The 27,840-nt window shown below is 50.7% G+C and overlaps 1 protein-coding gene across 2 annotated transcripts; it reads left to right on the top strand.

The window, feature by feature from the left end:
* Positions 1 to 2,444: 2,444 nt before the first annotated feature.
* TNFRSF11A (TNF receptor superfamily member 11a) lies at positions 2,445 to 26,421 on the top strand. 2 transcript variants are annotated; one of them, XM_068670898.1, is made up of 10 exons: positions 2,445 to 2,834; positions 11,756 to 11,837; positions 12,293 to 12,418; positions 12,924 to 13,067; positions 14,159 to 14,252; positions 14,613 to 14,707; positions 15,545 to 15,652; positions 17,336 to 17,385; positions 18,980 to 19,823; positions 23,610 to 26,421. In XM_068670898.1, exons 1-10 carry the CDS (start codon positions 2,775 to 2,777, stop codon positions 23,966 to 23,968), a joined length of 1,962 nt encoding a protein of 653 aa, XP_068526999.1. In that variant the 5' UTR covers positions 2,445 to 2,774; the 3' UTR covers positions 23,969 to 26,421. The 2 variants fall into 2 exon arrangements, with proteins under 2 accessions (XP_068526999.1, XP_068526998.1); XM_068670897.1 differs by having other exon boundaries at positions 2,447 to 2,834; positions 17,333 to 17,385.
* Positions 26,422 to 27,840: the final 1,419 nt, after the last annotated feature.

A 27,840-nucleotide genomic window follows, 5' to 3' on the forward strand; every position in this document is an offset into this window, starting at 1 on the left:
GCAGCAGACTTCAGGTTTCTGACAGGCACTCCACTCTGGTACGTTTCTGTGGGATTGTCAGAAGTGTGTTTGGTGTAACCCACACCATATGTGCCTTACAAGCTTCCTGATAGTTGCTCTGTCATGAAAAATACTGTGTGCGTTTGAAAATCTTAGGCAGATTGGGCAATAGTCTGCTGTGGAAATGTGTACTTCAGAGGAAGAAGACAGTTTCAAGTTGACGGTGTTTTCTGTGTATAGATTTTTTGGAGGGGTACATCATTGAATTTTTCAATGGAGACCCAGTGAAAGCCTGTCTGGGGATGTGAACGTGAGCCTGTTCACGTGTGTAGAGGCGTTGTTTGCATTCGATTGCTGTATCTACCAAAACAGACTTTATCTTTGCTTTTCAGGTTGAAAATGTCTGAATGACAGGAGTCAAGCTGGCTGGTTGTCTGGGAATTAGTCACTGTTTATCCAAGCTCTGGGAAAAGAGGCGTTTGCACACCACTGCTGAAATTGCTTCATTTTCAGACAGTTGTAAAACTCACAATACGGCACTGACTGCTGTACTTCTTTGACATATTTTTGGCATGCAATTTCTACTTCTCTCTTGCTAGGAAGGAGGTAAGAAGAGATCTGTACTAACAAACCATGCCACTGCTAATTTATCGACTGCTCTGCTGGTTTGTTTCTGTGGCAGACTTCACAAAGGAAGGGGTCCTGGTATCAAATAGGGTATTTTGAATCCGTCACACCTGTAAGGCTGCACGTGGTTTTCCATCCCTCTTCTTTAAAAAGAGCACTGCAAAGGATAGCCCAATTGAGGCTTGCACATCACAGTAGTGAATGGAAACAGCAGGCACCCAGCTGCCATCAGAAGTTCAAAACTTTCAGATTTCAGGTATTTCATCTTCATTCGAAGTATGTGTTTTGCAAAGCTAGCTGAAAACAAAAACAAAAAACAGTACTCGATAATACAAAATGTATTTTTTCTATAAAATAAAAGCTGAAAAAAACAGTTTTGGTGTAAATCTTTGTTTTTTACTTGTGCTGCACAGAATTATAAATGCAATAAATGAAAGAGCATTGATAACACTTTCTCCTATATGTTCTCTAGTTTATATTTCCAAGCATTCGCATTTCAGTTTCTAACAATCTCCTGCAATACATAATTAAGACTATAAAGCACCCAGTGGTGGCTTCTGTGGTTTTTGGCTCAGAAACATAAAATTTAACTCAGAGGAAAATGTCTGAGCTTTCCAAAAGAGGCTGTTTTCAGATAGTGGAAAGGAGAAAAAAAAAAAAAAAAAGAAAAAAAGAGAGAGAAAAAATTCTGGAAATACTTCAGGCAAGATTGAGGATCAGAATGTGAAACTAACGAAGCTGCTGTGTAACAGTGAAGTGCCTGGAGCAGCTCTGCACTGAGCAGGGCTGGGCTGCCCCCAGCACCTTCCCAGGCAGAGGACAAGGCATCTAACTGCTGGTGACAGCGAGCTTGCTCCTGTAAATCTGTGGTTAGAGTGAGCAGCTGGTAAATAAACACTGCTCATAGCCTTGGTATTGTGCTAAATGTGAAAAGGGGAAGAGACTTAACAGCTTGTTCTGTTTAAAAAGAAGCATTTCCTTGTGTGTCAAATACAAGCACTTCAAAAAAGTGAGCTGCTGCCGGTGGGGAGGTGGCTCTGGCACAAGGATCTCCACTGGTCTCCCCCCAGGAGCAAAAGCCATCCTCAGCATCTTCAGGTAGCTGTGGTACCGAGGCCTCACGTGCTGCCTCACGAAGCACCGGGTGAAGGAGGCGTTGTGCATCACCCCCTGCGCACACTCAGCACCGTGGCCTTCCCCCTGTCCTCCTATTGCTCAGTTCAGCAGAAGGGCTGCGGGCTGGCCAGCCTGTGTGCGTAGAGGCCATGACTCTTCTGGTAGCTCAGCTGGGCTCTGATCCTACAACTGCAAGCCTTACAGCTCCCTAAAGCCCCGCAGCACACCCCTGGCCTGGCTGCTCTTGAGGTGAAGGGGCAGCAGCACCGGCTGCCGGCCCTGGGCCAGGAGAATCACCGTGGTGTGGAGCATCAACCTCATGTCAGGGCGAGCAGTGCAGAGGGTGCTGAGAAGGTTTTAAGCGTGGAAAGGAGCTTTAGGAAGAGTAAACGGGGCTGGCTTCACAGCCTCCAGGGCCATGCGGGTGCATGAAGGTTGAGGGAAGCTGGAGGCTGTTGGAGGCTCGCTGAGCCCCCAGATGTCTTCAGATAGCATGAGGGAACAGCTCTAAGTGGTGTGAAGGAGCAGGCGATGGCTGGGTGGCAGCGGATTTTGGGGAGGCCACATCCCCGAGCTGTGGTGGGAGGCAGGTGGGAGCCCTGCGGAGCGGGACAGGCAGAGCTGTGCCCAGAGGCAGGAGGAGGGACGTGGGTATGGTGACTAAAAGGGGGTGGAGAAAGGAAAGGGAGGGACGAGAAGAAGGAAAAAAAAAAAAAAAAAACACCACATACCAACAAATCAAAGAAGAAAAAGAAAAAAAAAAAAAACAAAACCCAACAAAACCTGCATGTCAAGTCTGAGGAAATGCTGTGGGAACTACAGGCAGGCTCTTTTTTTTTTTTTTTTTTTTTCTTCTCCTTCTCCTTCTTCTCCTTCTCTCTTCTCCCCTGGCGTAGCTGAGAGGAAGGAGCGGCAGAAGGAGAAGTGAAGCCGCCCGATGCGCCTGGCCCCGCCGCCGGGGCGCTGGGGCTCGGCTGCCCGGCGCTAGCGCGGCCCCAGAGCCGGGCCGGGCCGGGCCGGGCCCCGCAGCCATGCCGGGCCCCCCGGGCTGGCTGGCGCTGCTCTGCCTGGCCGCCGCGGGACAGCAGCAGGTAAGGAGGGGATCTCTCTCTCCTCATGCTCCCTTTCCCCCGCTCCCGGCTCGGCTCCCCCCTTTGCTTGCTCCCCCCCCTTGGCCACCCGGCTCGGCTCTCGGCTCCGGGGAGCCGGCGGGGTGTGAGAAGCCAGCAGCGGGGTTGCCGAGGGGTATAATTTGCGCGGATAGTTTAGAATAAATAAATAAATAAAAAATAAAACAAGGCGGGCTCCACCCTAGCCGGCGGCTGCAGCCGGGGCGCCTCGCCTGTCCCCAGCACCCGCAGCCGCCGTGGGAGCCCCGTGGCTGGAGGACGGGGACCCGCTGGGTGCCTGCCCCTTGGGGTGGCCCAGGAGCCAAAAAGCGATGGCCCTGTGAGCTTTGGAGGTGCTGCGTGGCTCTTGTGCTTCGAGGGGAGAGATGGCACCGGGTTTGGCCCCCCTTGTGCCCACCGAGCCCCTCCTGCTGCCCGCTGAGCCCTGCGTGCTGGCTGCTCTTCTGCTAAGCCCATGCTGCAAAGGCTTCATTACACGATTGATGACATTAATCAAATGTTTGGCAGCCTCGCTGCCGTTTGTATTTCTTTCTACCGTTTCTATCCGTCTCATTATTCTTGATTAGGCGCAAGTGTCATTTTAAGTGCCACCTTAAACTTGGTGCTGTTGCACGGGCCGTGTCAGCGTCCCTTGAGAGCAAGGTGCAGCTTCAAGGAAAAAAAAAAAGATTAAGGGAGAAAAAAAAAGGCTCTGCTGTCTGCAGCTTTCAATTTAATGTCTGACCACACAGTCCTGAGAGCCTTCCCTCTGGATCCCTGTTCCTAAATATGTTGCCTGAAACCGCACAGGCCTTTTTTCCCCGCCAAAATATATGTTTCTTTCTGTCCGCCCTCACTCCTTAGGCTTCTCCGAAATTGCTGCTTTCCAGGTGTCCTCCATATGTGTACGAACGAGCCTGCATGTTTCACAAGTCACTTTTGCATCACAGCTTTCAGGCGCTTTGTCCTGTCCCGCAGCAGCTTCTGTATCTACCTGTTTTCTGTGCTGGTGTCCAGGACTGTGTTCAGTGCAGCATGGCAAGCAGACCTGGTGATCATTAGCCATGGCATTTACTTCTTTTTGGAACTATTTGGGTTTGGGGTAGTTGTGCTGGAATTGCCTGAAACCTGCTCCTCTTGACCAAACCTTACAAATTCAGATTTCCATGCTTTACATCTCACCATTTCAGGTACCTTGGTGTAGGAGCCAGTAGTTACCCCTCATTATTTCTTGTCTTTCAATTCGTAGCCCTTCAGAAGATGCAGAACGGGGAATGTGTATTTGTTTGGGACTGATGTGTAAAGTCTTTCAGCACGTGCTTAGTTCTGAGTCTGCTGGGGGTTGCGTAGGGTACAGCTTCCCAGTGCCAATGTTTTAGACAAGCAGCAGTACAAAATAGTAAAGCTGTAGCCAAGTTTATGTAGGAAAAGCTGTATATTGTCAAAGATCTAGCTGATCTGATAGCTTCTCTGCCACAGTCCTGAAAGTCAAGCAGGAGGACGCAAGGCAGGCCTGGGTAGACGCTGTTCCCAGGCAGCCTTTCAGGTTCTCCTTTGGCTGACTGATTTGAACAGTGCCTTTTGTCATCCCCTCATGGGTGGACTTTTCTGATGGATCAAGCTATGAGAATAAGCGTGGCAGGGCTGACATTTGCCTGATGCACTTGGTGTTAGGGTCAACAGTGTGGTGGGGTGGTGGTAGGCCAGCAGTATGTGCAATGTATTTCCTGTGAGGAATGAGAAACACTTGCGAATGTAAGTTAGTAGGTACTCACAACGCTGCTGAGAATAGGCATTATCATCGTCATCATGTTCACCAAAGAGGAAGCAGGAACAGAGAATTCGTGACTTGCTGTAGGTCACATACCAAGCATGGAGCAGAACTACTGGGAGCAAAGCTCAGCCCTCCTTGTCTTGTGCTTCAGCCTCAAGATGATCTTTCCAAGTGAGTCGTCCCAGGCAGCTGTCAGAGGACGCGGTATTTTGCTTTCTGAGATCCAAAAGCAAATGTGATCTGCTCAGCTTCTTTGTACAGAAGATTCACGTCCCGTTCCTTGCTTCAGATGGATGAAGGGCATGGTTTCTGTCAGATGGGTGCTAAAGCCTGTGGGAACGTGCATTTGCAAATATGCAGTAGCTCAGTTACCTGGTGTAATGTCAAGGATTCTTCTCTTGTATGGCAGCAGGACGGATTCTTCCACTACTCCATAATATCTACTTGAAAGTTTGCTCACTAAAAGCATCCAGAATTCTTCATGATCTTGCCATTTTTTGCCTAATGTGTAGATTATCTTTTAACTTCCTAAAATGCACAGTATTTATGGTGAGAAAGAAAAGCAGAGCAAAGAGGTGTCCGTGCTGTGTCAGATCATAGGCTTTCCCAGTCCCGTGTTCCTGCCCTTGTCAGAGCCAAAGGAGTCACCCAGTAGAGCAAAATTTATGATATCATATCTAGCCTAAAGCCCTGGATTTATTCTGGCGTTAACAGCATAATTTTAACAGCTATTGCCATTCAATTACTTTACTTATCACAATGCCCTTGCAGGAACGGGCCCTGCGCGGGAAACTGGCAGGCTTCTCGCTGCGTTGCAGGTTCCCCCTGGCTCATGTGAAAATCTGAAATAACGCTTCACAGCACCGCGTATAAAGGGAGTAAACGCCGTGTGTGTCAAACCGAACCGATTCACCACTTAAGAAACCGTTGTCGCTTCTCTTTTCGCGTTAACATCATCTTCCTGAGGCAATTTCTACTTTCCCACAGCGAGGCCCAGCACGGGCCTTCGCCACGATCCACAGGCCAGCCGAACTCAGAGCTTATCAGCCTGCCATCTGCGGCGTGCTCGCCCACGGCACAGGGCTTTCCTCTGGCTGTGCTGCGGGGAAATGAGGCGGCACAGGTCAGGCAGAGGCACCAAAGGCGGCCCCATGGGCCGTGCCCCGTGCTCCTTGAGCAGGCTGCCCCTTCCTTGCGATGGAAACCCAGCGAAGCAGCTGCTCCGAGAGCGGCTCGGCAGTGCCGACGGGAAGCGCAAAGGCAAATATTTGTGCGTTACGGAAGCCAGATAAAAAAATCCCGGTGCTGTTTAACCAGGTTGCACTCTGGACTCGGGTAGGCCGCGGTCTAGCGTGGCGCGATAGCCTGCCTGCAAGGACGTGCCCCGTTTTATGACTTGCTCTTCTCTCAACGCGGCCCAAAGTTCATGCGGTGGAAGGAGGGCTCTTCTGGGACCGGCACGGCACCGGCTTGCAGGGTGGGCTGCAGGAGCGAGCCTCGGCACCCCGAGCAGGCAGTCTGCCCTCGTGCCTGCTCTGCCACAGCGCTGTCTGTGATGCTTCACCTCCAGGGGGGTGCCAGCGCCTTGGTGTGTTGCTCACGTGTCACCTCGTCCCTGTGCCACTGCTCCAGGGAGTAGGATCTGTGGTGTGGTGTCAGCATGGGCAGCAGGAGCCCCCCAGGGACCCCGGGGCATCCTGCTCCTTGCCCCATGCCTGTGCACCAGCCTCAGCGGCTCCTCGCAGCGCTTCCCTTGGTTGCCTTTCTGTTTGTCTTCTCAGGGCGTGAGCTCTCCGGGCCCAGGGCTTGGCTTTCCCTGCTGTTTGCATAGTGCTTAGGATGTCAGGGCTGCAAATACAGCTGAAGAGCCATTAATCACCGCGGCTTAGAGCCCTCTCCCCTTCCCACCAAAGTCACGGGGAGGTCTGCTGGGAAGGGGGCAGATCCGTCCCCCCAGCGGGCTGCCACCGTGCAGGCAGCATCTCCCAGCCCTCGTCCTCTTTCTCCAGGTCCCCTCTGGCCTCCTCACAAATTTTGGCCGAGCACAGCCCCTGGCCCCATGCCCCTTCCCCGCCGCATCCCCGCGTGGCGCGCTCGCCTGCGGTCAGAGAGCCGAGCTGGCCGGTTCAATCCACCCTGCGAGAGCCAAGTAGCCGAGGAGGGGTAGAAATAAAAAAAAATGAAGAAGGAACAAAAAAAAAAATGAGGTCATTCACCCTCACCACTCTGTGGTTACTCCAAAAGAAAAAGAAGTATATAGGGGCTGCTCAAGAATGACAAAGAACAACATTTGTGACTGCAGATCGGTGCAGAATATATTTAGCCAGTGGTCGAAATGGAGGGAAAAGGGGAAAAAAAAAATCTTGTATGGAAAAAAAAATACCGTGAAGTTTTGTTAGGCAAGGCATTAATCTGGAAGGCAGATTGGGAAAATGTGCTGCTAGGTTCATATGAAGTCCTCAAAATTGCTTACGTAGCGTGCATGGGGATCTATTTTGGGCCTGTTATTTTGCCACACCGCGTAGTTCTGCCTTTGCGAGCACCGTGTCCTCTCTAGCTTTTCATTGCCTGCTCGCAAGAACAGCGAGATGCCTGCTTCAGTCTGCCCTCACAGGAAGAGAAAAGCTCTTCCCTGCAATACCACGCGTAGTAAAACGGGCTCTTTGCTAAACATTTTGGTTTGGTTGGCTTTCGGGTTTGATTTCTTCAGTCCATTCCCAATGAGTCGCGAATAATAACGTGGATGCTGCTGAGCAGCCGGTGAATACAAGAGGTCTGCCCTTCTGCACGCTGCTCGGGATGACTCTGCCAGGGGCTGAGCATGTGATGGCGAGCTGTCAGCCCGCAGAAGGCCACAATCCTCGCCGGCTGCTCCATCCCCACTGCCCATCGCCTCCCTCACCTCCCACCTGATGCACCTGAGGTTCCTGCCTGCTGTGCCCCCGCTGCCGGCGTGGTCAGCGAGGCACTTCTCCTTCACGTCGCCTGCCTGCTAGAAATAGCTCCCTGGGGTTTGGCAGTGAGGCACGGACCTTCCCCTCGTCCAGGCAGCACCGGCCGCTCAGGTGTTTGCTCCTCGCCACGCGTTACGACGGGGTGGGCAGTGGGAATAGCCAGGATGGGGATTTTACCCCCGTCTGGACACTTTCTGCTTGCGAGTCGTGGTTTTCTATCAATCTTCGTGTTATCAGTGTTGTTCTTCGTGTTCCTTCAGGCCCTAGCAGGGTTTCAAGGACCTTATTTTTAAGAGCGAAATAATATTTAGTTTTCAGCCGCTGCCATTTCCCGGCTGTATTTGACCACGTGGTGGTAGTTCTGTGATGTGGTTTTCCTGGTCACTGGAAAGTTGACATCACCCAAAGCATTTCATTCACAAGCTGAGACTTTTGCTTTGGATTTTTAGACCTGCAGGCGAATAACTGGCACTGTGCGGCCGCGACTTGCGGGCTGTCCTGCTCCAGTTTGCGTCGGCAGCGAAGCCTGGCCGTGAAGGAGCTGTTGCATTCGGTGTCCCTGTGATCACGATCAAGCCTTTTTAGTATAAAATTCCTCTCCCCCCTTAGCAGCTTGCAGTTGTAAAAACATCAAGAGCTGTGTACTGTGAGCGTTACTGCTAGGTGCCCCAGCAGGGCGCCTGGAAATGCCAGCCACGTGGAGCAGAGCCATGCTAGAGCCAGGTCCTTGGGCTCAGAAATAAAGCCCAAGGAGCCATGGAAATATCACACTTCTGCAGCAGGCATGGCCGAGGATCTCAAAAGCAAGCAGTGTGAGTAAATTCAGGCCCCAGAGCTCAAAGAGCAAGAGGTGTGCGAGGCGGGACGTGCCGTGGTTCGTTCTCCCAAAGGTGCTTTGGGTCCTAAATGCAGAAAAAATGTGCTTTGCTCAGGGAAATGCTGACGGGTGGCTTGAACGCTCTCCAGAAACAACTCCACCGAGCACGAAGGTGTCATCTTGTGCTAGCTACCCCTTGACGTGTCCCTTGACGTCTCAGCTTTTGCACAAGTCAGATTATCGCTAACGAGCAGCCCCACTGGGGCCTCAGGTTCTTGCTCCCAAGTGACATGGGAAAAAGACCGTGGAAATCCCCGAGCTTGCTCTTCCAGATTTTTTCTGTTAAAGGAAAGAGGCCCGTGCAACTCTATCTTCTCTGAAATGTGGGTCTGAATATTCATCTGAGCGAGAAAGTAATTTTAGCATCGATGACACACAGCTTCTGCTGTCACCCGATTGCCCAACAGCGCTGAGAATAAATAATTTCCTTAAGCCCGGGGACAGGACTCTGAGTGCTGCTGCTTCCCCCTTCAGCAGCACCTGCGTGCTTTCAGGGGCTGAGTAACGCCGCGGTGCTTCGGAGCTGTGACTCACGGGAGGTCTCCCACCCTACAAGCACGCTCTTGCTTAGCGTCCTTGTGCAAGAAATTTGGAAAAAAGAAAAATAAAAAGAGGCTGAGAGGGCTGCCTGCAGCTGCCTGACACCGAAGCACGGCCCGCCTGCAGACCTGGACAGGAGCAGGCCTGTTTTTCCAAAGAAGCCGTCGACGCTGCTCCTGTGCCTGTAGGTGAGGAGGTGTAGGCGTGCTTTATCCAGCCGGCCCCGTGGCAATCCGCCGAGCCCAGAGGATGTTTGTCTTCGTCCCCCGGATTCTCCCCCTCTTGGATAATTCGTGTTTTGAGGAAATATAAATCACCGAATCAGGGAATGCCTGAGGTGGGAAGGGACCTCGGGAGGTCATCTGGCCCGGTCCTCCTGCTCCAGCAAGGCCGTGGCCGGCTGCCCAGGACCAATTAAACAGGAGAGCTGCCTTTTCTTAGGAAGAGGAGCACACATGTGCTTCGCACATGTTTTAAGTGACGAATGAAATGGACACAGGATGCCCAGGCCTCACTGGAACACTCATTCACACACACTGCTGGTATTTAATGCAAAACTACCAACAGTGAGCCTTAGAGGAATGACCAGGCTGTGTCTTTTTGATCTGTCTTGTTACTTCAGGCGAGGTTGACAACTTTTCTGTCACCAGGAGATGAACTTGGAGATGTCAAAATCACTCCTGCTTACGGGCAAGCGCCAAGGAGAGGAAGGATGCCCTAGGGGTTACAGGGCGAGCTCGAGACTTGCTTCTCTTTCCTGCTTCGCCACTCGTTTCCTGTCACCTTTGTGAAGCCGTCCGGCCCCTGGGTGCGAGTTCCTCCTCCGTGACATGAATTGCACTTCCCCATCTCAGCCCGGCGCTGCGGCTGGGGAGGCGTTGCCGCTGCGGGGCCTCACTGCTGGCAGCGCACGTGCTTCGTGCTGACCAGAGGCCCCCAGCTCGCCACGGCTGCTGCCCCCCTGAGAAAACACCACGATTCTGTTCTTTCACCTTCCCGTCCTCCCCACACCCAGCTCTCACGCTCAGCAGGTCAAAAAATACCTGGCCCAAATCCCTCTCCTTCAGGAGGAGGGAGTGAGCTAGCACGTGGGCACCGATAGCTTTGCCTTTGTCTCGCCGAGCGTCAACCAAAGGAGGGAGTATCGAGGCTTGGAAAACGCATTGGCTTGTCCCGAAAGGGGAAGGACACAGCCGCCGAAGAGAATACTTATTGACACAGAGCGAGGATTTACGCAGCTGGGAGGATTTTGCAACAAGAGCCCTCTGTGTGCTGGATCGATTTCCTAAAGGTAGCTGAGCAGCCAGCCTGCTCCTGCTCCCCGAGCCTCAGCGCAGGGGGGTGCTTGCTGTGTTCAGGCCGAGCCTTGGTTTTCGGAAATCATTCCAGGCCCTTGAGCGGGAAGTTGTTCAGCAGATTTGCATATCCTTCCTTAAAAAGGACGATGTGCCCTTCTGTGACACTCCAGTCATTTTCTTAGTCTTTTCTTCTAAAGAGGAACCTTCGAACTGGGGCGAACGAGGAAGAAAAGAGCGGGCTGTTATAAAAAGCAAGTGACTGGTCCCGTCCTGGTCTGGTCGCTTTTGCTGCCAGTGCAGACGGCCGGGGATAGGAGTCAGTCCCTCCAGCCCTTCCTGCTGCTGGGTACCACAGTGTGGGCTCAGCTCCAACCTGGCCAGCGCACGGCAGCTGAAGCACGGCACCAAAAACACACTCCTGGTATTACATTTACTGCTGTGCCAGCACTGGTTGTTGTCCTGATATTCAGGAAGACGAGCAAGGTGTCAGGAATAAGCCAGCAGAAAAGCCTGTGGCAGTGTATGCGCTTATTTACCTTATGGTTGGGATTGTAGCCGTGCTGCTGGTGACCCTTTGTGTGAGGCGCTGTGCAAACACGAAGCGCAGCCTTTGTTCCGAAAAATGCGTCACCTCCTCGCAGACAAGACACTGCTAGTAAGTGCAAAGACAGGGACAAGGAAATAGCGAGGCAAAAATGGCCCAAGCTCCAAGCCAGGAGGCGGCGTTTTAAAGAAAAACGTCAGCCTCTTTGGTCGTCTTCAAGTCACAAGGACCCCTCCCAGCTTTAGAAGAGGATGGCTCTGCGGGTGGCTGCCTCCGTGAAGCAAGTTCACCTCTGCAGGGTGTGGTGGGAACCATAAAAAGCTGCAGAAATAAGGTCCAACGTTTTGTGGTGCTCGCCGGGGGTGTTATGTATCCCAGTGGGAAGATGGGAACTTATTTTCCAAGGGTGTAAATCATTCCCTTTACCTGTTAGCCAGATGCTGTGTTTTAAAGCTGACAGCAGCCTAGGTCTTGATCTGAGGTCGTGTATGTAGAAGAGACTGGGGAAGTATGTCAACACAATTTTCTTTACAACTGTTTTGAAGTCAAGGGTTTCGAATAATAGAGCACTGTAAGAACAGATTATACAGCGGGCCAGAAGTTCATGACAAATTGCAGGACTGTGCTATTTGTTTATCGCCTGGCTGCGCTGCAAGTCCCTGTGTGTACAGGATCACGTACGTAGTCTTAGTCTGTCTACAAAGCGCCTTTGAAGTCTTACATGTTGAGTAATAAAAATAATAAAAATATAATAATACAAATAATAAAAACAAACGTTGAGTAATGCTTTTACTGCCATCCAAAATGCTGCACTGAAGAGAAGTTTGCCTTCTGCCTGCCGGCACTGTGATAAGGCAGGGCTGAAGCTTTCTGCGTGTGCTGGGTCTCATGTCCTCTTTCTCCTTTTTCTCTGCAGTTGTCCCTGCAGAGCACTCTGCTGTGTGACAGCGAACAACACTATGAGTCCTTCGGACGGTGCTGCACCAAGTGTGAGCCAGGTACGTGAGCACCGGGCTGCGCTTCCCTGGTGAAGGAAAAAGTTCCCTAGAAACAGCTCTGGGGGTCAGTAGGGCAGCTTGTTCTTGTGACTCTGCAAATCTGTTTGCACACAGCCTTGCAAATGCATGATCTCAGGCCCATGAGTGTCTTGTAGTGCAGGAGTGGTCCTGCTGACCTCAGCAAAAGTCCCAGCAGCTGTTGTGCTGGAATAGCATTTAACCACTGCAGGAGATGGAAAGCAGCTCCCTTCTCGCGCGTGTAGCTAGGACTGCTCCCGTGCCATAAGCTTCACAAGATGTTTCAGCCCTCTAACTGAGGAAACGAATGGGGGAGAGGAAGAAGTGGTGGTCCCTGTAGTACAGCAGCATTAGCCCGGCTCGTTATTTTCCCCGTGCTTCTCAGGCAGCTGGTGTGCAACTTGCGGGTGACCTGCCTGTCCTTCTCTTGCTCGCAGGGAAGTACATGTCTGCTAAATGCACTGCCACTTCGGACAGCGTGTGTCAGCCGTGTGGCCCAAACGAGTACATGGACGTCTGGAACGAAGAGGACAAATGCTTGCTACATAAAATATGCGATCAAGGTGAGCTGCTCACATGGGAAGACCTTTTAATCCAAATTAGTGAAGCACGAAGATGAGCAAGTGGGTTTAGGGCAGATGCCTTGTTCAGGTGCATGGCAATGGAGGTGGCATGAGAACCTGGTGGCCAGGGAGGTCCCCAGACACCAGGAAGTTTTGGTTCTGTGCCCTGCCAAACACCATAACCATAGTCTCCGTGCTGCTGATATGATTATCTTTACTGGGGCTGTTCACTCCCTGTGAGCTGGGTCTTAGAGGCTGTCCTTTTGCCCAGCACACTGCACTCCCTCTCTTTATGTTCTACGGGAGCAACAAGGAAAAGCATTGCTCAGGAGCCCAATCAGTGAGGTGCCTAACGCTAATCAGGGGTCCCCCAAGATAGCTTTTCCTTTAACCTGAATGGTTTCGCATCTGGCCTTCAAGCAAAGCAAATAGGTAGAACAGGAGGCTCATAGACACGAGGCCTGTTATCGGAGAGATATTTACCCCTGTTTGCTTTCTCCTCTAGGGAAAGCCTTGAAGGAAGTGAACCCGGGAAACAGCACATTCCAGCGGCAGTGTGCCTGCACCACGGGTTACCACTGGAATGAGGACTGTGACTGCTGTCAGCGCAATACCATATGTGCTCCAGGATTTGGAATTGGGCACCCTGGTAAGATACAGAGAGGATGTACGACAGTAAAATGTCCAGCTCAGGCCTACAGAATAAGGCCAGCATCATGTGGGTTGTGGTGTTAAAGAGCAGGTACTCTAGACCCTCAAATCATTGCTGCTGCATGTAACTCTCTAGGACTATTTGTATTTTGAGGGCTTCTGTCTCTGTAGTTTAAAAAAACATCTTGGATCAGGTGACATTTACAAGCTTTCACATGTGCACGGCAATAATCACAAGGTCTTCGGTGTATTTGTAATGTTTGCTGAGGTGCTGGTCTATGAATCACCGCTTTGTGCGTTGCTCCACGATTCGGAGAAGTGGTTCACTGCGGATTGTTGCTGAGGTCAGATTCGAAATCAGTTTTTGCCAAATGGTTTTGGTTTGCCATTCTATAATGTTATGAGTTAAAAGCGATAAACACCTTTCAGACAGCGCAAGTGTTCTTTGTTACAACTTGTAATGCAAAGATTTATTGCAGGCACTGAATTTAGTACTAGGTCTCCAACTGAGATCAAAATGCTGGTGTTTTGTGGGTGGAAAATAGGGACAGTGAAGTTCTGAGTTGTCATGAACACTGGGAACATTTGTACCAAGCACAAGGAACACCAAAAAGCAGCACACAATGGGGCAATAGAGGACGAAATGCTGAATGGGCCTGCCAAGAGCACAGTGGTGGTGTTTTCCCTCCAATCTAGCAAACCCTTATCCAGCGTTGTGTGTACAGTGGCTTCAAAGAAGTGACAACACCAGTTCGTGTCGCTGCCTGTGGCGTAGCATCGGCATGGGGAAGTTGGTGGCAGTGGAAGGATGTAAGAGCTGCGTGTTACTTCACAGTCACTGCAAATGGCTCCTGGTCATTTCTTATTCTGATCGTGCAGAGGAATGTGCTGGTCTCACCTGAGCACTTTTTTCTGCTTACGTGTGACTGTCAGTGCTGCTCCAACATCATTTTAGATCCCCTCCTCGGGGAAGCTTTTGGGAAGGGGGAGTGAAGTGGGAGGGTGGGGGAGCATCGTCACCTTCCCCTGGCCTGAGAGGAACTCAGAGAAGCTCAGCTGTAATGTTTTTTCTTCCTTTGCTACTCGCAGTGCAACAAGACAAGGACACAAAGTGTATGCCATGTCCCAGAGGCTACTTCTCAAAGGTTGCTTCATCCACGGATGAGTGTAAAGCCTGGACCAAGTAAGTCTCTTTGTCGTGCAAAAGGCCTGTGATAGCCACAAGGCAGTGAGATGCTTGAGCGAGCACGCTTTTCGGGGGGGGGTGTCCGCTTGTCTGAGGAGTGCTCAGAGCATCTTGGTTGGTTGTGCAGTGGTAAGGGTTTTCTTGTGTTGGAGCTCGAGTCTTGCTCCCTGGGGGGAACAAGAGAGAGCAGTAACAACAGCTGAGCTGGTGTAGCTGAGCATAAAGAAGGTACCTGAGCTTCTTAAGGATGGAGAAATGCAGGAGTACTTTACAGCAGAAAGTACCACTCTGCAGAGGTGTAGGAGCCCCGATGAGCTCCCTCTTTGGGATTCTAACCTCTTTGTCTTTCCTTTTCAGCTGTACAGCTCTGGGGATGGCAGAAGTAGTCCCTGGGACTGATAAGTCAGATGCAGTGTGTGCAGAACGGAAGATATCTGAGCAACCAGAAGACGGTATGTGTCTCATGGAAATCATTCATTACCAAGTACCTGGGGAAAAGGATGTATTTACAAGGGTTTTTGGCTGGCTTAACTGTATTCCTGTTGTACTTGACTCTAGGAGAAGCAGCTGTAGAGCAAGATTGGTCTCTCTTTCTCTTGGAAAATCTTGCTTTTAAAGATTAGTTTAAGCCCAGCAGCTCTCGACCAGATGTCCAGTACTAAGCAGTGCTTTGCACCTCTCCCTGAAACTGCGTGGAGAGCAGCGCTGCTGTTATACCCCTGACATCCATCACGTTTCCTGCTTTCATTTTTCAGCCTGCCAGTTTCCATATGCATGTCTCCTGTTCAAAGGCCACCAGCTTCTCCCCACACGTATTTTATAGCAGTGGACACAGTCTCAAATGAACGTAGCTCTCCCTTCTAGCCCTTTTCTCTCTCCAGTGAGGATATGGTACCAGAGAGGCTGTCTGGCTGCCATGCAGTGATCCTTCATGATCTGAGATGAAGGCAGGATTTGATCTGCATTTCCCCCTTATCTTGAGGCAGAGCAAGCGCAGCTCAGGGCTGCTGGCAGACTTCAGGGAGACACTCAAAGGAGGATGTCTGCCTCACACCTCTTGCAGATGCTCAGCTTTTACTGAGATGGCTCTGTACCAGGTACCTCTGGTGAGGCTGCTTGTCACAGAGCTATGTGGGTGCTAGAGCCGTGGTCATTATTGCAGAAACAGAAAAATCAATTAGGAAGAAAAAAATCCCCCTTGTGTGGAAAAATAAGTGAATGAGTAAGGATTGTCCTACTGCTGAGAACACGCTGCGTGCTGATGGTGCTGTCTTTCTTATATTCTGCAGGAACAAACAAGATTCTGTACGTCTTGATTGTCATCTTGTTTTTTGTGGCCCTAATTGGCATTGTCATCTTCATCGTGTACTACAAGAATAAGGGAAAAAAGCTGACAGGTACATGGTAGCTGGTGTGTATGAATGTGACAGCCACGTGGCTCTTTGTGCTCTGGTTTCACAGGTAACCATTGCCACTGGGGCACGATGTGGGTGACGGAGGGTGGTGCTGGGTCTTTTTGTACCAGCAGGGCTCCCCCGCGCTGCCTGGCACGGCAGAGCCTGTGGTCAGGGAGGGACTCACGGGGCCTTCACCACCTCCCGTCTCCTTCTCCCCACTTCCCTTCCTCCCCTGAAACCCGCATCTGGGTGGGTTAAAATACGGATTTCAGAACTGATGTTTGTTTCGAACCATAACGGAGGCAATAGTTTTATCTGAGGGACAAAGCTCTGATGAGACACTGCAGAAATACTAGAAGGAATAGAGCAAATAATAACAACAGAAAAATTAAAAAATTCTGGCAAAGACATTCTGGATAAGACTAGGGCATTGAATATATTATGAATATGACAGAAGTATCTCTAACTGTTACTTAGCTCTGTGTTAAGCCCTCTGCCTTCACAATGAAGGACAAATGCTTACTGTTCTCTTTATTTTTCTCCCCTCTTTCCCATGGAAAGCTTTTCCTGCTGTGTTTTTCCCTTCACCTCCTTTCCCAAACCCCAGCAATTCATGAAATGTTTTGGGAGCAGTGGAAGGGAAGACAGCAATCCTCTCTTGTAAAGTATTTTTCAACCCATATTTTAGAAATAGGCTGCCTCTGCCACACTAAACATGGGTTTTGCTAAATCTGGAATTCCTGGGATGGGCTGGAGGAAATGGTGACTCTCCCTGCAAACCAAATACTTGCGATGCAGAGCAGGTTGGGGGGAATGCTCTTTATTTGAGATTCCTATCACCCTGCTGCTCTGCAGCGGCAGTCCTTCATTGCCTTCACGTGGTAGCTCCTGCTAATTAGAGCCCCAGAGAAGAAGCTCTGCCTGCCTGGGGACTGATGGTAAATGTGCAGACCTCACTTCAGAGGAACAGAGTCATTGCTGGGAAGTGGCAGTGGCTACGTAGCTGATCTATCTTCAGACATACAAAACCAGCACCAGCCTAAAGTGTACACGAGACCTGAGCCCTGCAAAGTCTCCTGAAAGCATGAACAGAAAACAAGAAGAGTCACTCACTCTATTAAGCAGCAGTCCCTGCTGTAAAGTATTATTGGACTTGAAGCTTTTCCTTGGGAGATACTCTGATAAAGTGAGTTTCTCAATTAAATACATCTTGATTAAGTGGAATACGCTGTATTCCAGTCGGCTGTCCCGTGGTTTCAGTGGCTTACCCTCCTCTCTCCAGTCTCCTCGCTCCTTTCTGGGAATGGTCTTTGGGCCATCCATGTGACTTCTCTTGAAATAGACTGTGCAGTTGCAAGCGGGTCGGTATCAGGCTAGTCATAGCGTGCTGACATATGACCAGGAAAGAAACCCCATTTGATGTGGAACACAGCTTAACCGTAGTCTATTTTAGGAGCTTGGAAACATTTATTCCACAGAAATATCTCTCTGTTCCAGTTACAATGAATCCTCAGCTAGACTGATGCTGGGACACTTGAACAGTCAGTAAAAACAACAGCCTTGCTGGTTTTTATTTAATGTAATATTATGGATCGTAAGTGAGTGACTGTGGGTGTTTAGGTCTGTGGCTAGCTCCAGCGCCTGCTCTAATTTACAGCTACTCTTTTCTTTTCCCTACAGCAGATCTACAGAATTGGGCTAATGAAGTGTGCAGCCAAATAAAAGGAACAAAGGTAAAGTCAGGGACATGAAAATTTTCTCTCTGTTTTATGGCTTTCTGACACTCCTGACATTCCTGACACTCCTCCTTAATCCAGAGTCCATGATAATGTTTGGCTAGAAAAAAATGTTTTAAGTTCCTCAAAAACCACTCACAGCTTTGGCTTTTTTAGTCTGGTTTTCTGTAAATGTGAGGCTTATGAAATCACCACGCTCAAATAGCTTCTGAACCTGCTGTCTGGTTTCAGCCAGCTTTAACAGCGGCAACAGTCTCTTTGAAGACTGAATGTTTATGAGAGGAGAAGGTTGAACGTGAGCCCACGAGTTACTGAACACCTGAGACTCTACCTAGGAGAGAGCCTTTCTAAATCCTAAGAGCAGAAATACCTCAGCTGTGTTTGCACCTTTTTACATACCTGGGTCCTCGTGAAAGAGAAACCTGGATCTGAGGCAGTGCCAAGAATGCCAGACATGCAGAGCACTAAGCACACAGCCATCAGCTAAAGAAAATGGCCATGAGTCCCTTTTGTTCTAGCACATGCAGAAATCCTTGTTCACAGGTTTATGCACTGCCTGATCCACACTGGGGATTGGACTGAGGTTCCCTGGGTCCCAGGCGCGTGCTGTCCCCACCTGCCAGTCTAGGAACTCTGTCTAGCTTAGTTGTGGCAACGCTCAAATCCTATTGCTACCAAGAAAACAACAACAACAACATTTTGAGCAGGCAGTTCCTCTTTTTTTTCTCATAGCTGTTCATGTAACGCCCTGCATTGGCAGCTGGTTAGGTCCCCCAGGACAGAGGAGTGAATCAACAGCAATTAGTGGCTGGCGGCATTGACTCTCTCTCCTCCATCCTGGAAGAAGCAAACAGATGCTCGAAATGAAAGGTAGCGGATCCCAAATACCCATCATTACAGCATGACTGGCAGGAACCGAAGGGAACCCTTGAAGTGTTTCCCAAGCCTTTTTTTTGTGGACCTCCAACCAAAAACACAGCTTAATGTGGAGCATAGCTGGAAAGTAACGTCATGGGCTTTTGCATTTGTTGTCTTAGCCTTTTCCAGGTTAAAGCAGCCTTGTGTCTGTGTGATATTTTTTTTTTTATCTGATAATAAAGATTCTGTTCCCAGAGAGGCCTCCACAGACCAAGAAAGGCAGAGATTGTTCAGGGGGGTTATAAACCTTATAAGCAGTTGGGTTAGGTAGGGCTTATTGATGGTCCACAAGGAACAGCAGAGTCTAGCAACTTCTAGGTTTATTTACCCTCAAGTGCCCTCTTGACGACTGGTTGATGGTTGGACTCGATGTTCTTGAAAGCCTTTTCCAACCTAGATGATTCTGTGATCCTTAAAAGCTAGGAACAGCCTTCTCCCACCATTTAATGTTATTGTCCCCAGATTTTTTCTGAGTAGTGGTAGAGCCCAGCCAGGCACAGTTTTACAGCAGAACAGAATTGCACTTCTCAAGAATCAGATGCATCAGTGCTGCTCAGCCCCGCCAGCTCCATGCCATGGAAACACGAAGACGTTGCCTATTCCTTCTTTGCTCAGAAAACAACCTCCTGCCAGTTTATTTATTAAACATGTTTTTCTTTTCTGTGTCTTTCAGGAGCCCCCCAGAGATGCGCACGTTGCTGTGAACATACCAATCGCCGCTGTGCCCCAGGGCTCTGAAGACACGCGTCTCCTGGGCCCTGCTGCCTGTCCTGCCCCCGGGATCTCATCCTGTGCCGGTGCTCACACCTTGTGCACTCACAGCAGCCCCAGCACGGCGCCCTACGAGGCCGGGGGGAACCTCCAGCAGCTTTCTGTGGTGACGGAGAGCGATCACGACCATTTCCCGCCTGTTCCCACAGAAGATGAATATACAGATAAAGACCTCCATGCTGCTGATTATTTATCTCTGCTGAGTCGGCCTGACAGTAAAACTGTGTCGTCGTTTTCAGAGCCGGTGGAGATCGGGGAGAACGATAGCTTGAACCAGTGCTTTTCGGGGGTGGGGAGCAGTGAGGACGTCTCCGTCTCTCAGGGCTCTGACTCCTTCTGCAATGCAGACGGTGCGCACGCTGCCATGGACAAGTACCTTCAGAAGCCTTACCAGCATGCCCACAGCTGCCCAAAGGAAATAGACAGCAAAGACACAGATCGTTTTGCAACGAACCATGACTCAGAGAAGATCTGTGTAAGGTGTGGCGTTTTGTACCGGGATTCTCCCAGAAAGTGGAGCAAACCCTGCTGTGCTGCAGTTGACAGCGCCTCCGCCTCCCCAGAAACTGGATCCTATGCACAGTGCACCTGTGGCTTGAATTTTCTCTCTGCTGGTCAGAGCACTCTAGCAAGTGACCATGGTGTGGAAGATGCATCTTCTGACGGTACCAGCACGAAGCACCAGAACACGAGCAGAAGCACTTCAGGGACAAACAGCAGCACTTCAGACCTCCCTCCAGCATCTGGTGAGTCCACTAGGCTCGACCTGTACGCAGCTGTATAGGGTTGTTCTCTGTGCTAGCTTGGTATCACCCAGAGGGGCTGATCTAGGAGAGCTTCTGATGTGGCTGCAGAAGCCAGCCAGTCCTGTAACTCCGTAATCTGTGCTGTGGCAGGCGTTTGTATGACAGAAAACCTGAGAGGCTGAGCTGAGAAGGGACAAGTAACCTGGATGGGTGTTTTTCCATCCATCAGCCTGCACGTGCATCTTTGTCCTGGCTGTTAAGTTGAAGCCCAGTTACAATCACGTGGCCATCAGTAAAATTCCAGCTGGAGCTGTTACCTGGTGGCCAGGGTTGGGTCTGAGAGACCATCATCAATTTTTTGCCTTTAGCTCTTTCTCTTTGTTTTAATTCGCTAATATATAAACATTCACATAAGAATAATTTCACAGATACATTTGTTTCTTCACATGCAAGCACTTTGTCCCCAAAACAGCTCTGAAACACTGATGTCAGAGCTTACTAGGCTACTAATTTACAAATCGAGTGAATATTGCAAAATAGTCAAACGAAAGCAGGGAGAAGAATCACTGAAGCAAAACCAGCAGAAGGGAAGTTGTGAGCATTTTCTGGATAAAACCTTCCTCCCTCAGGCCTTTCAGTATAAAAGTCTGCAATCTTCGTGTCATGTGTTATTAGTCATTTTAGGTTATAGCCTCTTAAAGACAGATGCTCCGCTTTTGTATCTGTGTGCTGCCGGGCGCGATGGGACCTTAGCTTTGACTGGGGCATCTGAGTATTCCCGTAACACACACGGCAGTCGTAAGCGATTGCTCTTCTTTAAAACCACACCATGCCTTAGGGCTTCTTACGCAGACCTTCTTGTCAGTCTGCCAAAGCCCAGAAGTGACACTTTGAAGACCCACAAGTGACATTTGGAGGGCCCTTCCCTTCTAAGCATGCAAGCTGTGCGAGAACCTGAAAGCGTGCAGCCTTGATCTTTCTAAGAGCAGATACTCTTTCTACTGCTTCAGTTTCCTGAAATCTAAAAACAGTTTCGCTCCCTGATCTGTAGAAAACTTCACAGTAGAGAAGAGCAGACGGATTTTATTTTTGTGGAAGGTGACTCTGAGGTAATACTGAAAGTCAAGTCTTATCTGGCCCTGCAGAAGTACTGCTTTTCTTTCTAAATCTCTCGAGAAGAGGAAGAGAAAATATTAAGAAACATTAAGGCAAGCAGGAGAGTTTGGATGTAAGTGAGATGCTGGCAAGTGCCATCTTAGCTCGACAGCACAGTTCTTTCTGCGTGATTTTAACTGCATCTGTGCCTTTGGGTATGTACGTACATGCTGCAGTGCCATCTGCTGTCACCTCAGCACAGATCCAGCTCCCAATTCACCGTAACCTCGGCGTGGCTGGGGAGGCGCTGACCGAGCAGTGGGCAGTAGGAGAGCTTGGGTTTGGTTGATGGGGAGCCGAGGTGCCTTGCTGGCAGAGGATTTTGCAGCCTGTGGAGTGGCTGTGGCCTGGTTGCATGAGGAGGGGGACAGGGCCTAGCAGTCGGAGCTTCCTCACTGAAGCGCCCCAGCTCACATCTGGGGCTGTGTGTGGAGTTGTAGCAGCATCAGTCGTTTTGCTGGGCCCTGTGAGGTGCCCAGATAGAATAAATGTGCAAAATAACTTTCTGTTGAAGCTTCTCAAAGCAGCTGTAGCCACCGGGCTTTGCACGCAGTTGTGCTAAGACAGAACTGCCTGAAAGTGGGTGGGTGGGTGAAGAAATGGGAAGAAAAATGCCAGGGGTAATTCCATGAAGTTTTGGTTTTGGTTCCTTAGCATTCAGAAGGACAACAGAAATTTCAAACTCTGCCCCTCCTGTGAAACGACCTGAGAGGGCCAAAGTGAACCTCTGGCCAGGTGCCATTACGGGGTTGTGGACAGCAATTGGGGGAAGCCTTCCAGCAGCACCCTACATCTCCCTGGAGGCAGTCAGAAGATGCAGCAGTCAGGATGTGGATCACAGCCACCTCACGTCTCATGTAGGGCTTCAGCACCAGACACGAGTGGTTGAAGATTCATGTGACAGGACACTAGGGATGGTTTTGTGGAGACTTTCACTTCCAGGGCCCATACCAGCCTGGTTCAGCTGCGACAACCAGCTCCTACCACCCAGATGCCATTAGATGGCTCTGAGGAAATTACTTGCCTACATCGTTCCAGTTCCTAGTGAATAATTACCACAGAAATTAACCTGTCATTGTAATTAATATCATCGGGTAGTAGGAAGAGATCAAAAGGCTGAAATGCTGCAGAGAAGTCTGCCTTCACTTACCCTCTGACGGTGTCCCTTACACTTCTCAGGTTGGAAGCACGTTTCTTAGTGCAATCCAGGAAGCTCCTGGGTCCATTTTCTGTGCTTCTGTCCTTCACATTTACTTTTGTTTCAGCATAAACAGGAAGCAGTGAAGAATTGCTAGCTACGTTCAACTAAACAGTTTAAATGTGTTTATCCTTTTTTTTTTTCTTTTAGTCCATCACTGATATTTCCAGACTCTTAATCTCGTACCAAGCACTGGTGGACTTTTGCAGGGCCTTTTTTTGAGTCGCAGGCAATCCGTAGGAAAGCAAGCAGTTACTTCTGTCCTCCCGTGGTGCCTAACAGGGCCGGGCTGACAGCAAACAACCCGAACGCAGGCAGGGAGAAGTCTCTGCAGCAAGCACGCTTACCAACACCTCACGTTAACCAGAAGACCTTGGAAAGGTGGCAGGGAGCTAGCAGTGTGGTGGCTCAGCTCAGAGCTTTTCTCCAGGCTGGGCCACGCTCAGCTGCAGCCAAACTGTGAACGTCTCGAGTGTTGAGGAGAGCACAAAACGTCTGCGAGGGGCATGGTCAGTCTGCAGGTCGTGGTTAAGCGAAGCTCAGCGGGATAAAAAAATCTGAAGAGAAGTGTTCGTGAGCTACGAGGGTGATTTATTTGGTTGTTTTGGTTACTGCTGTTTAATTTCAGGGAAGCTTGTTGGTTTGGTGTTGAAACTTTGTTCTCAGTTATTTGCTTTCCACTCCAAGGGAAGTTTATTAATTCCCAGAGCCTGGTCCTGTGACCCAGTCCTGAATGAGAGGAAGATTGGATTTATGCTGAGAAGCCTCTAGCCGCAGGCAGACTTACCAAAGCCGTAACCCTGTTAGGCTGCTGTATTATAGACTCTGCCTTCCCCGTAGCCAGCATATATCCCGTTAAATCCACGAGGGCACTGGGTGAGGGCCGGAGATGGGACAATAAAGATAATCGTATAAGCTCGGTGTCATTCTGCAAGGCCTGACATTAAGCCATTTAGGATTTATTCCATAAACCTGCTGCCTGGCCCGCACCACAGGAGTGATTGCTTACCGAGGGGGGGAAAAGCAGTGTGATGCCTGGGGCTCTAAAAGACATCTAGGAATGAGAAATGATAGCTGTTTCCTCACAAACTCTGCGTGGAGGCGGCCTGGGAGCATCTCAAGCGTCCGGAGGCCATGGGGAGGTGAGGTTATCTTGCCTGCTCTGGCTGGCAGGAGTGTGGTGTGGAGGGAAAACTTCTCCACACGGCTCCCGGAGGGTGGCAGGCAGTGTCCCGAGGCGGCACAGGTGGAAATCATGAGGGAGCCCCGTGGGAGGCGTTGATGATAAGAGCATCCCTGTGTCACGGGGTAGAAATACTGGAACAAAAAAGCAAAGCCATCGCGGCGGGTTACATCCACCATGCTAAGCACCCGCCTCACGAGAGAAAATATTAATCACGCCTGTCTTCTTTTCTCCCCCGCTCCCTCCCCAGGCAACGTGACTGGAAACAGTAACTCCACGTTTATTTCCAGCGGGCAAGTGATGAACTTCAAGGGGGACATCATCGTCGTCTACCTTAGCCAAAACTCCCAGGAGGGAGCAGCGGCCTCGTCGGGGGCGGCCTCGGAGACGGTGGGCAGCCCGGTGCAGGAGGAGAACCCCAGCCGCTGCGAGACCTTTGCCGGCAACGCTCAGCACTACAAGGAGAAGTGCGCCGAGCTGCACGCCCTGGGGGCCACCACCACACGAGGGGGGCACCACCACACGGCCACGACCACCACCACGGTGGCCTCGCAGCCCGTGCAGGAGGAGGGGAGGCTGGGACACTCCTCGGAGAAGGTGTTGAACTGAGGGCCCGCCAGGGGGTCCGCCCCGAATCCCGGTTTTGTTGCGACGGGTTCTTCGTTTCCTCGGAGGCCGCTGGGGTCCCCTGGGAGAGGGCTGAACCCTCCCGGGAAGCCCTCAGGCTGGGGGACTTGGCGAGGGGGAGGTTGTGAATCACCGGGCGTCCCCTCCTGGAGAGGGGGCAGCGTGCTGGAAGGGGCCCCAGGCACTGCCTGGTTGTTGTGGGTTTTGTCTTTTTCCTCTGGGCAGGAATTCAGTAGCTGTGCCAGGTGAACCCATTCACGGGGCCCTGGTCCTCGATACCTCTGGTGGAGGGATCGGGTGGGTGCCTCCAGCCCTGCCCCAAAGGAACGGGTGCTCCAGTCCTAAACCAGTGCAGAAGCCAGGATCTGTGCCTGCCCCTTGCCAGCTCGTGGGTGTGAGCGTTTGTTAGCACCACCCGGGCTGCAATAACAGGCACATCAGCACCGAGATGCCTTGAAAGCGTATCAGATTAGTCCTGAGCAAAGAGCATTTATAGTTCTGAACCCTGATTCACCTCGGCCGTACTGCATCTCCCCAGAGCAACTCAGACCCCTGAAGCTAGAGATGAGCGACGTGCGCCTGGCATGCTGTTGCACAAATCATGTCGCTGAGGTTTAAGCCACAGAACTGCCAGCAGGTGGGGGAAGGATCTAGAACAAGTAGCTGCTGACACTTCCCGAGTGACAGGAGAGCGCCTGAAGGTGGGGAGTTTGGTCAGGGTCAGACATGTCTTCCTTCATCTGCCCAAACAGATTTGTCTTTCCCCTTGATGTTTTAATTAATAAGCACAACATTATTTGGGCAGCACGAAACTATTTCCAGAGCTCGGCCTGTCTGAGCTGCAATCGGAGCACAACCACTGGCACACTAAGAGCTGACAAGCTATGGGACCAGGGGGGTGGGTTTAAAGGACAGGAGTAGCTGTCGTTAGTAGGGCCTCGGCTACTCGGTTGGCTTTCGTTCAGGTCCTGTATCCTCCAGCCTCCTCCACCAGCCACCATGGAGAGTAAAGGTGAAGGGAACAGAGACTCAGGGAAATCCCAAGAGGAGATGTTGATGTTTGTAATGTTTTCCTGATGTGGGGTAATTTTCTGATTTTCTTCTGCGTTGTGTGAGTGCTGCAGGAGTTTTTCTCCAGTCTGAGCCTTCATGAGGATCAGTGCTGCGTTTCCTACCAGACAGCACAGGGGTCTCTTGTTGAGCGTGATCTCATCTGCCCTGACTGAAAAGATCCCTGGCAGGGAGGGCTCCTCTCCCTGGAGGCTTGAAAGCTGAGGGGTTTGCCACCTAGCTGCCCTGTTCGCAGCAGTACTGCTCTGGGGGTGAAGAGAAATTAGGAAGCTAACAGGGTGACCACTGTGCAATCATGGAGTCATTCAGGTTGGAAATGATCATCTGGATGAACTTCTCATCCAGGAACCAGAAGGGTGGGCTAAGCCACCGTCACCTCTCAGGAGAATAATTCTGCGTTATTTGTATATCTGGGATGTAAAGCTTGGCACACACATGGACGATTGTCTCTTGGGTGGCTGGGGGAAGGGTGTGCGAACAGCCAGGCTCCTTTTCACCTCTGTGCGGCCTCCCGAGAGCCAGAGCATCCTCCCCTGGACTCAGCCAGGCTGAGCAGGTTGTCCCACTGAGCGATGGCCTAAGCTACCTCTGCCTCTTTGAAGGAGGTGTGCCACCGAGGCTGTGTTATCTGTGGTATTGTTCTGTTTCTCCTGCCGGATCCTGTAACAACCTCTCCGTAGCTTCTTCTGGCCTGTTGCTGTACCCTGGTGCAACAGGGACGAGGCAGCAGAGCTACACATCAGGTTCATGCAGGCTGTTGCAAATGTTTTCCCATTTCATGTTTTCAGTCGCATTTTCCTGGAAAGAGTTAATCCAGGACACCACTCCTCAGGAAGGGCACGTTTTTCACCTCCCAGATGGCAGGATCCTACTGAGCAGGGTTTGACACTAGGTTTATCACCAGGCATGAAGAAAAGGGTCAGCACAATCTCAGCACTGTGGCCACTCCCTTGTAGCAAACGGTAGATCCGATTCTTCGTACCTCCAGAGCCTGCCCAAAAGTGAAGAAACCACATCACACTCATCAGCACGCTGCGTGTTCCCTGGGTCTCTGCCTGGCTACATCGACAAGGACCCCACAGGGACTTCTGTACCCTCGTGATTTCATTTGCTGTCACTTTGGAGCAAGGGCTGGTTTTTAACACCTCTTTGTACAATGCTGCCCGACGCACTGGGCACTAAGTCGGAGGCTTCTGGCTGCTATAGTAATACTGGTAATTAATGACAATAAAAATCTTGAAGATCTACAGGAGAAAGAGCAAAGATTTGAAATAATGGGGGGAATCAAACGCATCATTATATGCCCATGCTCATTTTGACATAAATAAATAAATAAATTGTGAATATAAAAACGTTCCTGGCTAGATTTTCATAACCTTTTTTTCGTGTGTGGAATTGTTTTAAGAAAAAGTGCTCCTTCCTCCCTCCTTTCCTCCCTCCCTCCCCCAGCACCTTCCACAGCGGAGAGTAAGTGCGGCCAGGCACACGCGCGGAATCGAGCAGGAGCTCTCACACACCGAATGAGGTAAGGTTTTACTGCTGAGAACTGCACCCTCCTTCCAGTTTATTCCCAAAGTTTCATCCTGCACAGCATGCATTTTTAAAAGTCTTTCAGTCCGAGGAGTCCACAACATGCATTATCCGTGGCAGATATGCCAGGTGCTCTTGAAAAGCAGCCACTTGAGGCCTGGAGAGGCAGCAATACCTCTGTGTATATCCATGGGGAAACGAGCAGCAGTCTTTAGCTCTAAGGTGCTGGAGCAGCTCTTCTGACCCCCATGAAAAGCAATTATGGGATTAAAGATCAATATGCACAATAACTGGCTCCGTGCTACGCGGGTGTTGTAATAGGGCTGCACTTTTATCAGAGACATCCACTCAAATTAGGCAGCAGTCTCCCGCCAGGCCCTCCTTAAAAACCATCTACAGCGTTTGGAGAATTCCTTGCTGTCAGCACGTGCCAGTGGACGTGGTGAAGTGGCTGCAAATTCTCTGTGTGGAGAAGTTATTTCTGGAGCATGTAATATACATTATTAATAGACGCTTAAATTATAGCCACTGGAAAATTGAGATGTATTTGGCCAAGTTTCCTGAGGTTTTTGTGAGGAAGGCCGAACCACTCTGTGCTTTACAAGCCCCTTCTCCAAGCCTCCTTCCAGATGGCTGTTCCCTGTCATAGACGCTTGGGGATACCTCCACACGGACCCCAAAGGCACACGAGTGGGGCCACGTCCCCATGGCCTGCCCAGAGCAGTGCCTTGCAGCGCTCCCACTCGCAGATGTGGGCCTCTGAGGGCTCTGCCTGGCACAGGCTGGTCCATGAGGATTCGCTGCCACCCCGAGGTGCTAGATGCCAGTGATTTGCTCTCCCTGTGGCTCAGCATCTCCAGCAAAACCCAAGCTGATCATCTCGTGACGCTGACGGTGACGGCAACCACGAGGCTGCCGAAGCAGGGGCCTGAGGATGCCAGGTGCCGATGGGACCGAGCACCGCCTCAGGCTAACAGGTTGTCGTCAGTGTGCTTCTCCTCTCTTCCGTGGGGCTGCCCTCATTTCTAAAGAGTGAGCTGTTTCTCTACAATACATGATTTCTCCCAGAGCTCTGCCCTATGAGTTCGCTCTGCCGCGGCGCCGTGGTGTCAGTCGTCTTGCTGAGTGGGGAGGTGGAAGCGGAGCACACATCAGCTGCGTGCAACTCCAGTTCGTCTAACCCAATTGCATATTAACAGAGGCTGCTTTGCATACGATTGCTGAGTCCAGTAAGCAGAATTGTGAAGGGCAAA

Source organism: Anas acuta, chromosome 2 (assembly GCF_963932015.1).
Source record: "Anas acuta chromosome 2, bAnaAcu1.1, whole genome shotgun sequence".
Taxonomy (NCBI): domain Eukaryota; kingdom Metazoa; phylum Chordata; class Aves; order Anseriformes; family Anatidae; genus Anas; species Anas acuta.

Bases quoted from the DNA above. Each gene is read 5' to 3' on its own strand.
- TNFRSF11A (XM_068670897.1), top strand. From the start codon at position 2,775: ATGCCGGGCCCCCCGGGCTGGCTGGCGCTGCTCTGCCTGGCCGCCGCG. The intron at 11,838-12,292 runs GTACGTGAGCAC...TCTTGCTCGCAG, and splicing joins CTGCACCAAGTGTGAGCCAG to GGAAGTACATGTCTGCTAAA. The intron at 14,708-15,544 runs GTATGTGTCTCA...TATATTCTGCAG, and splicing joins ATCTGAGCAACCAGAAGACG to GAACAAACAAGATTCTGTAC.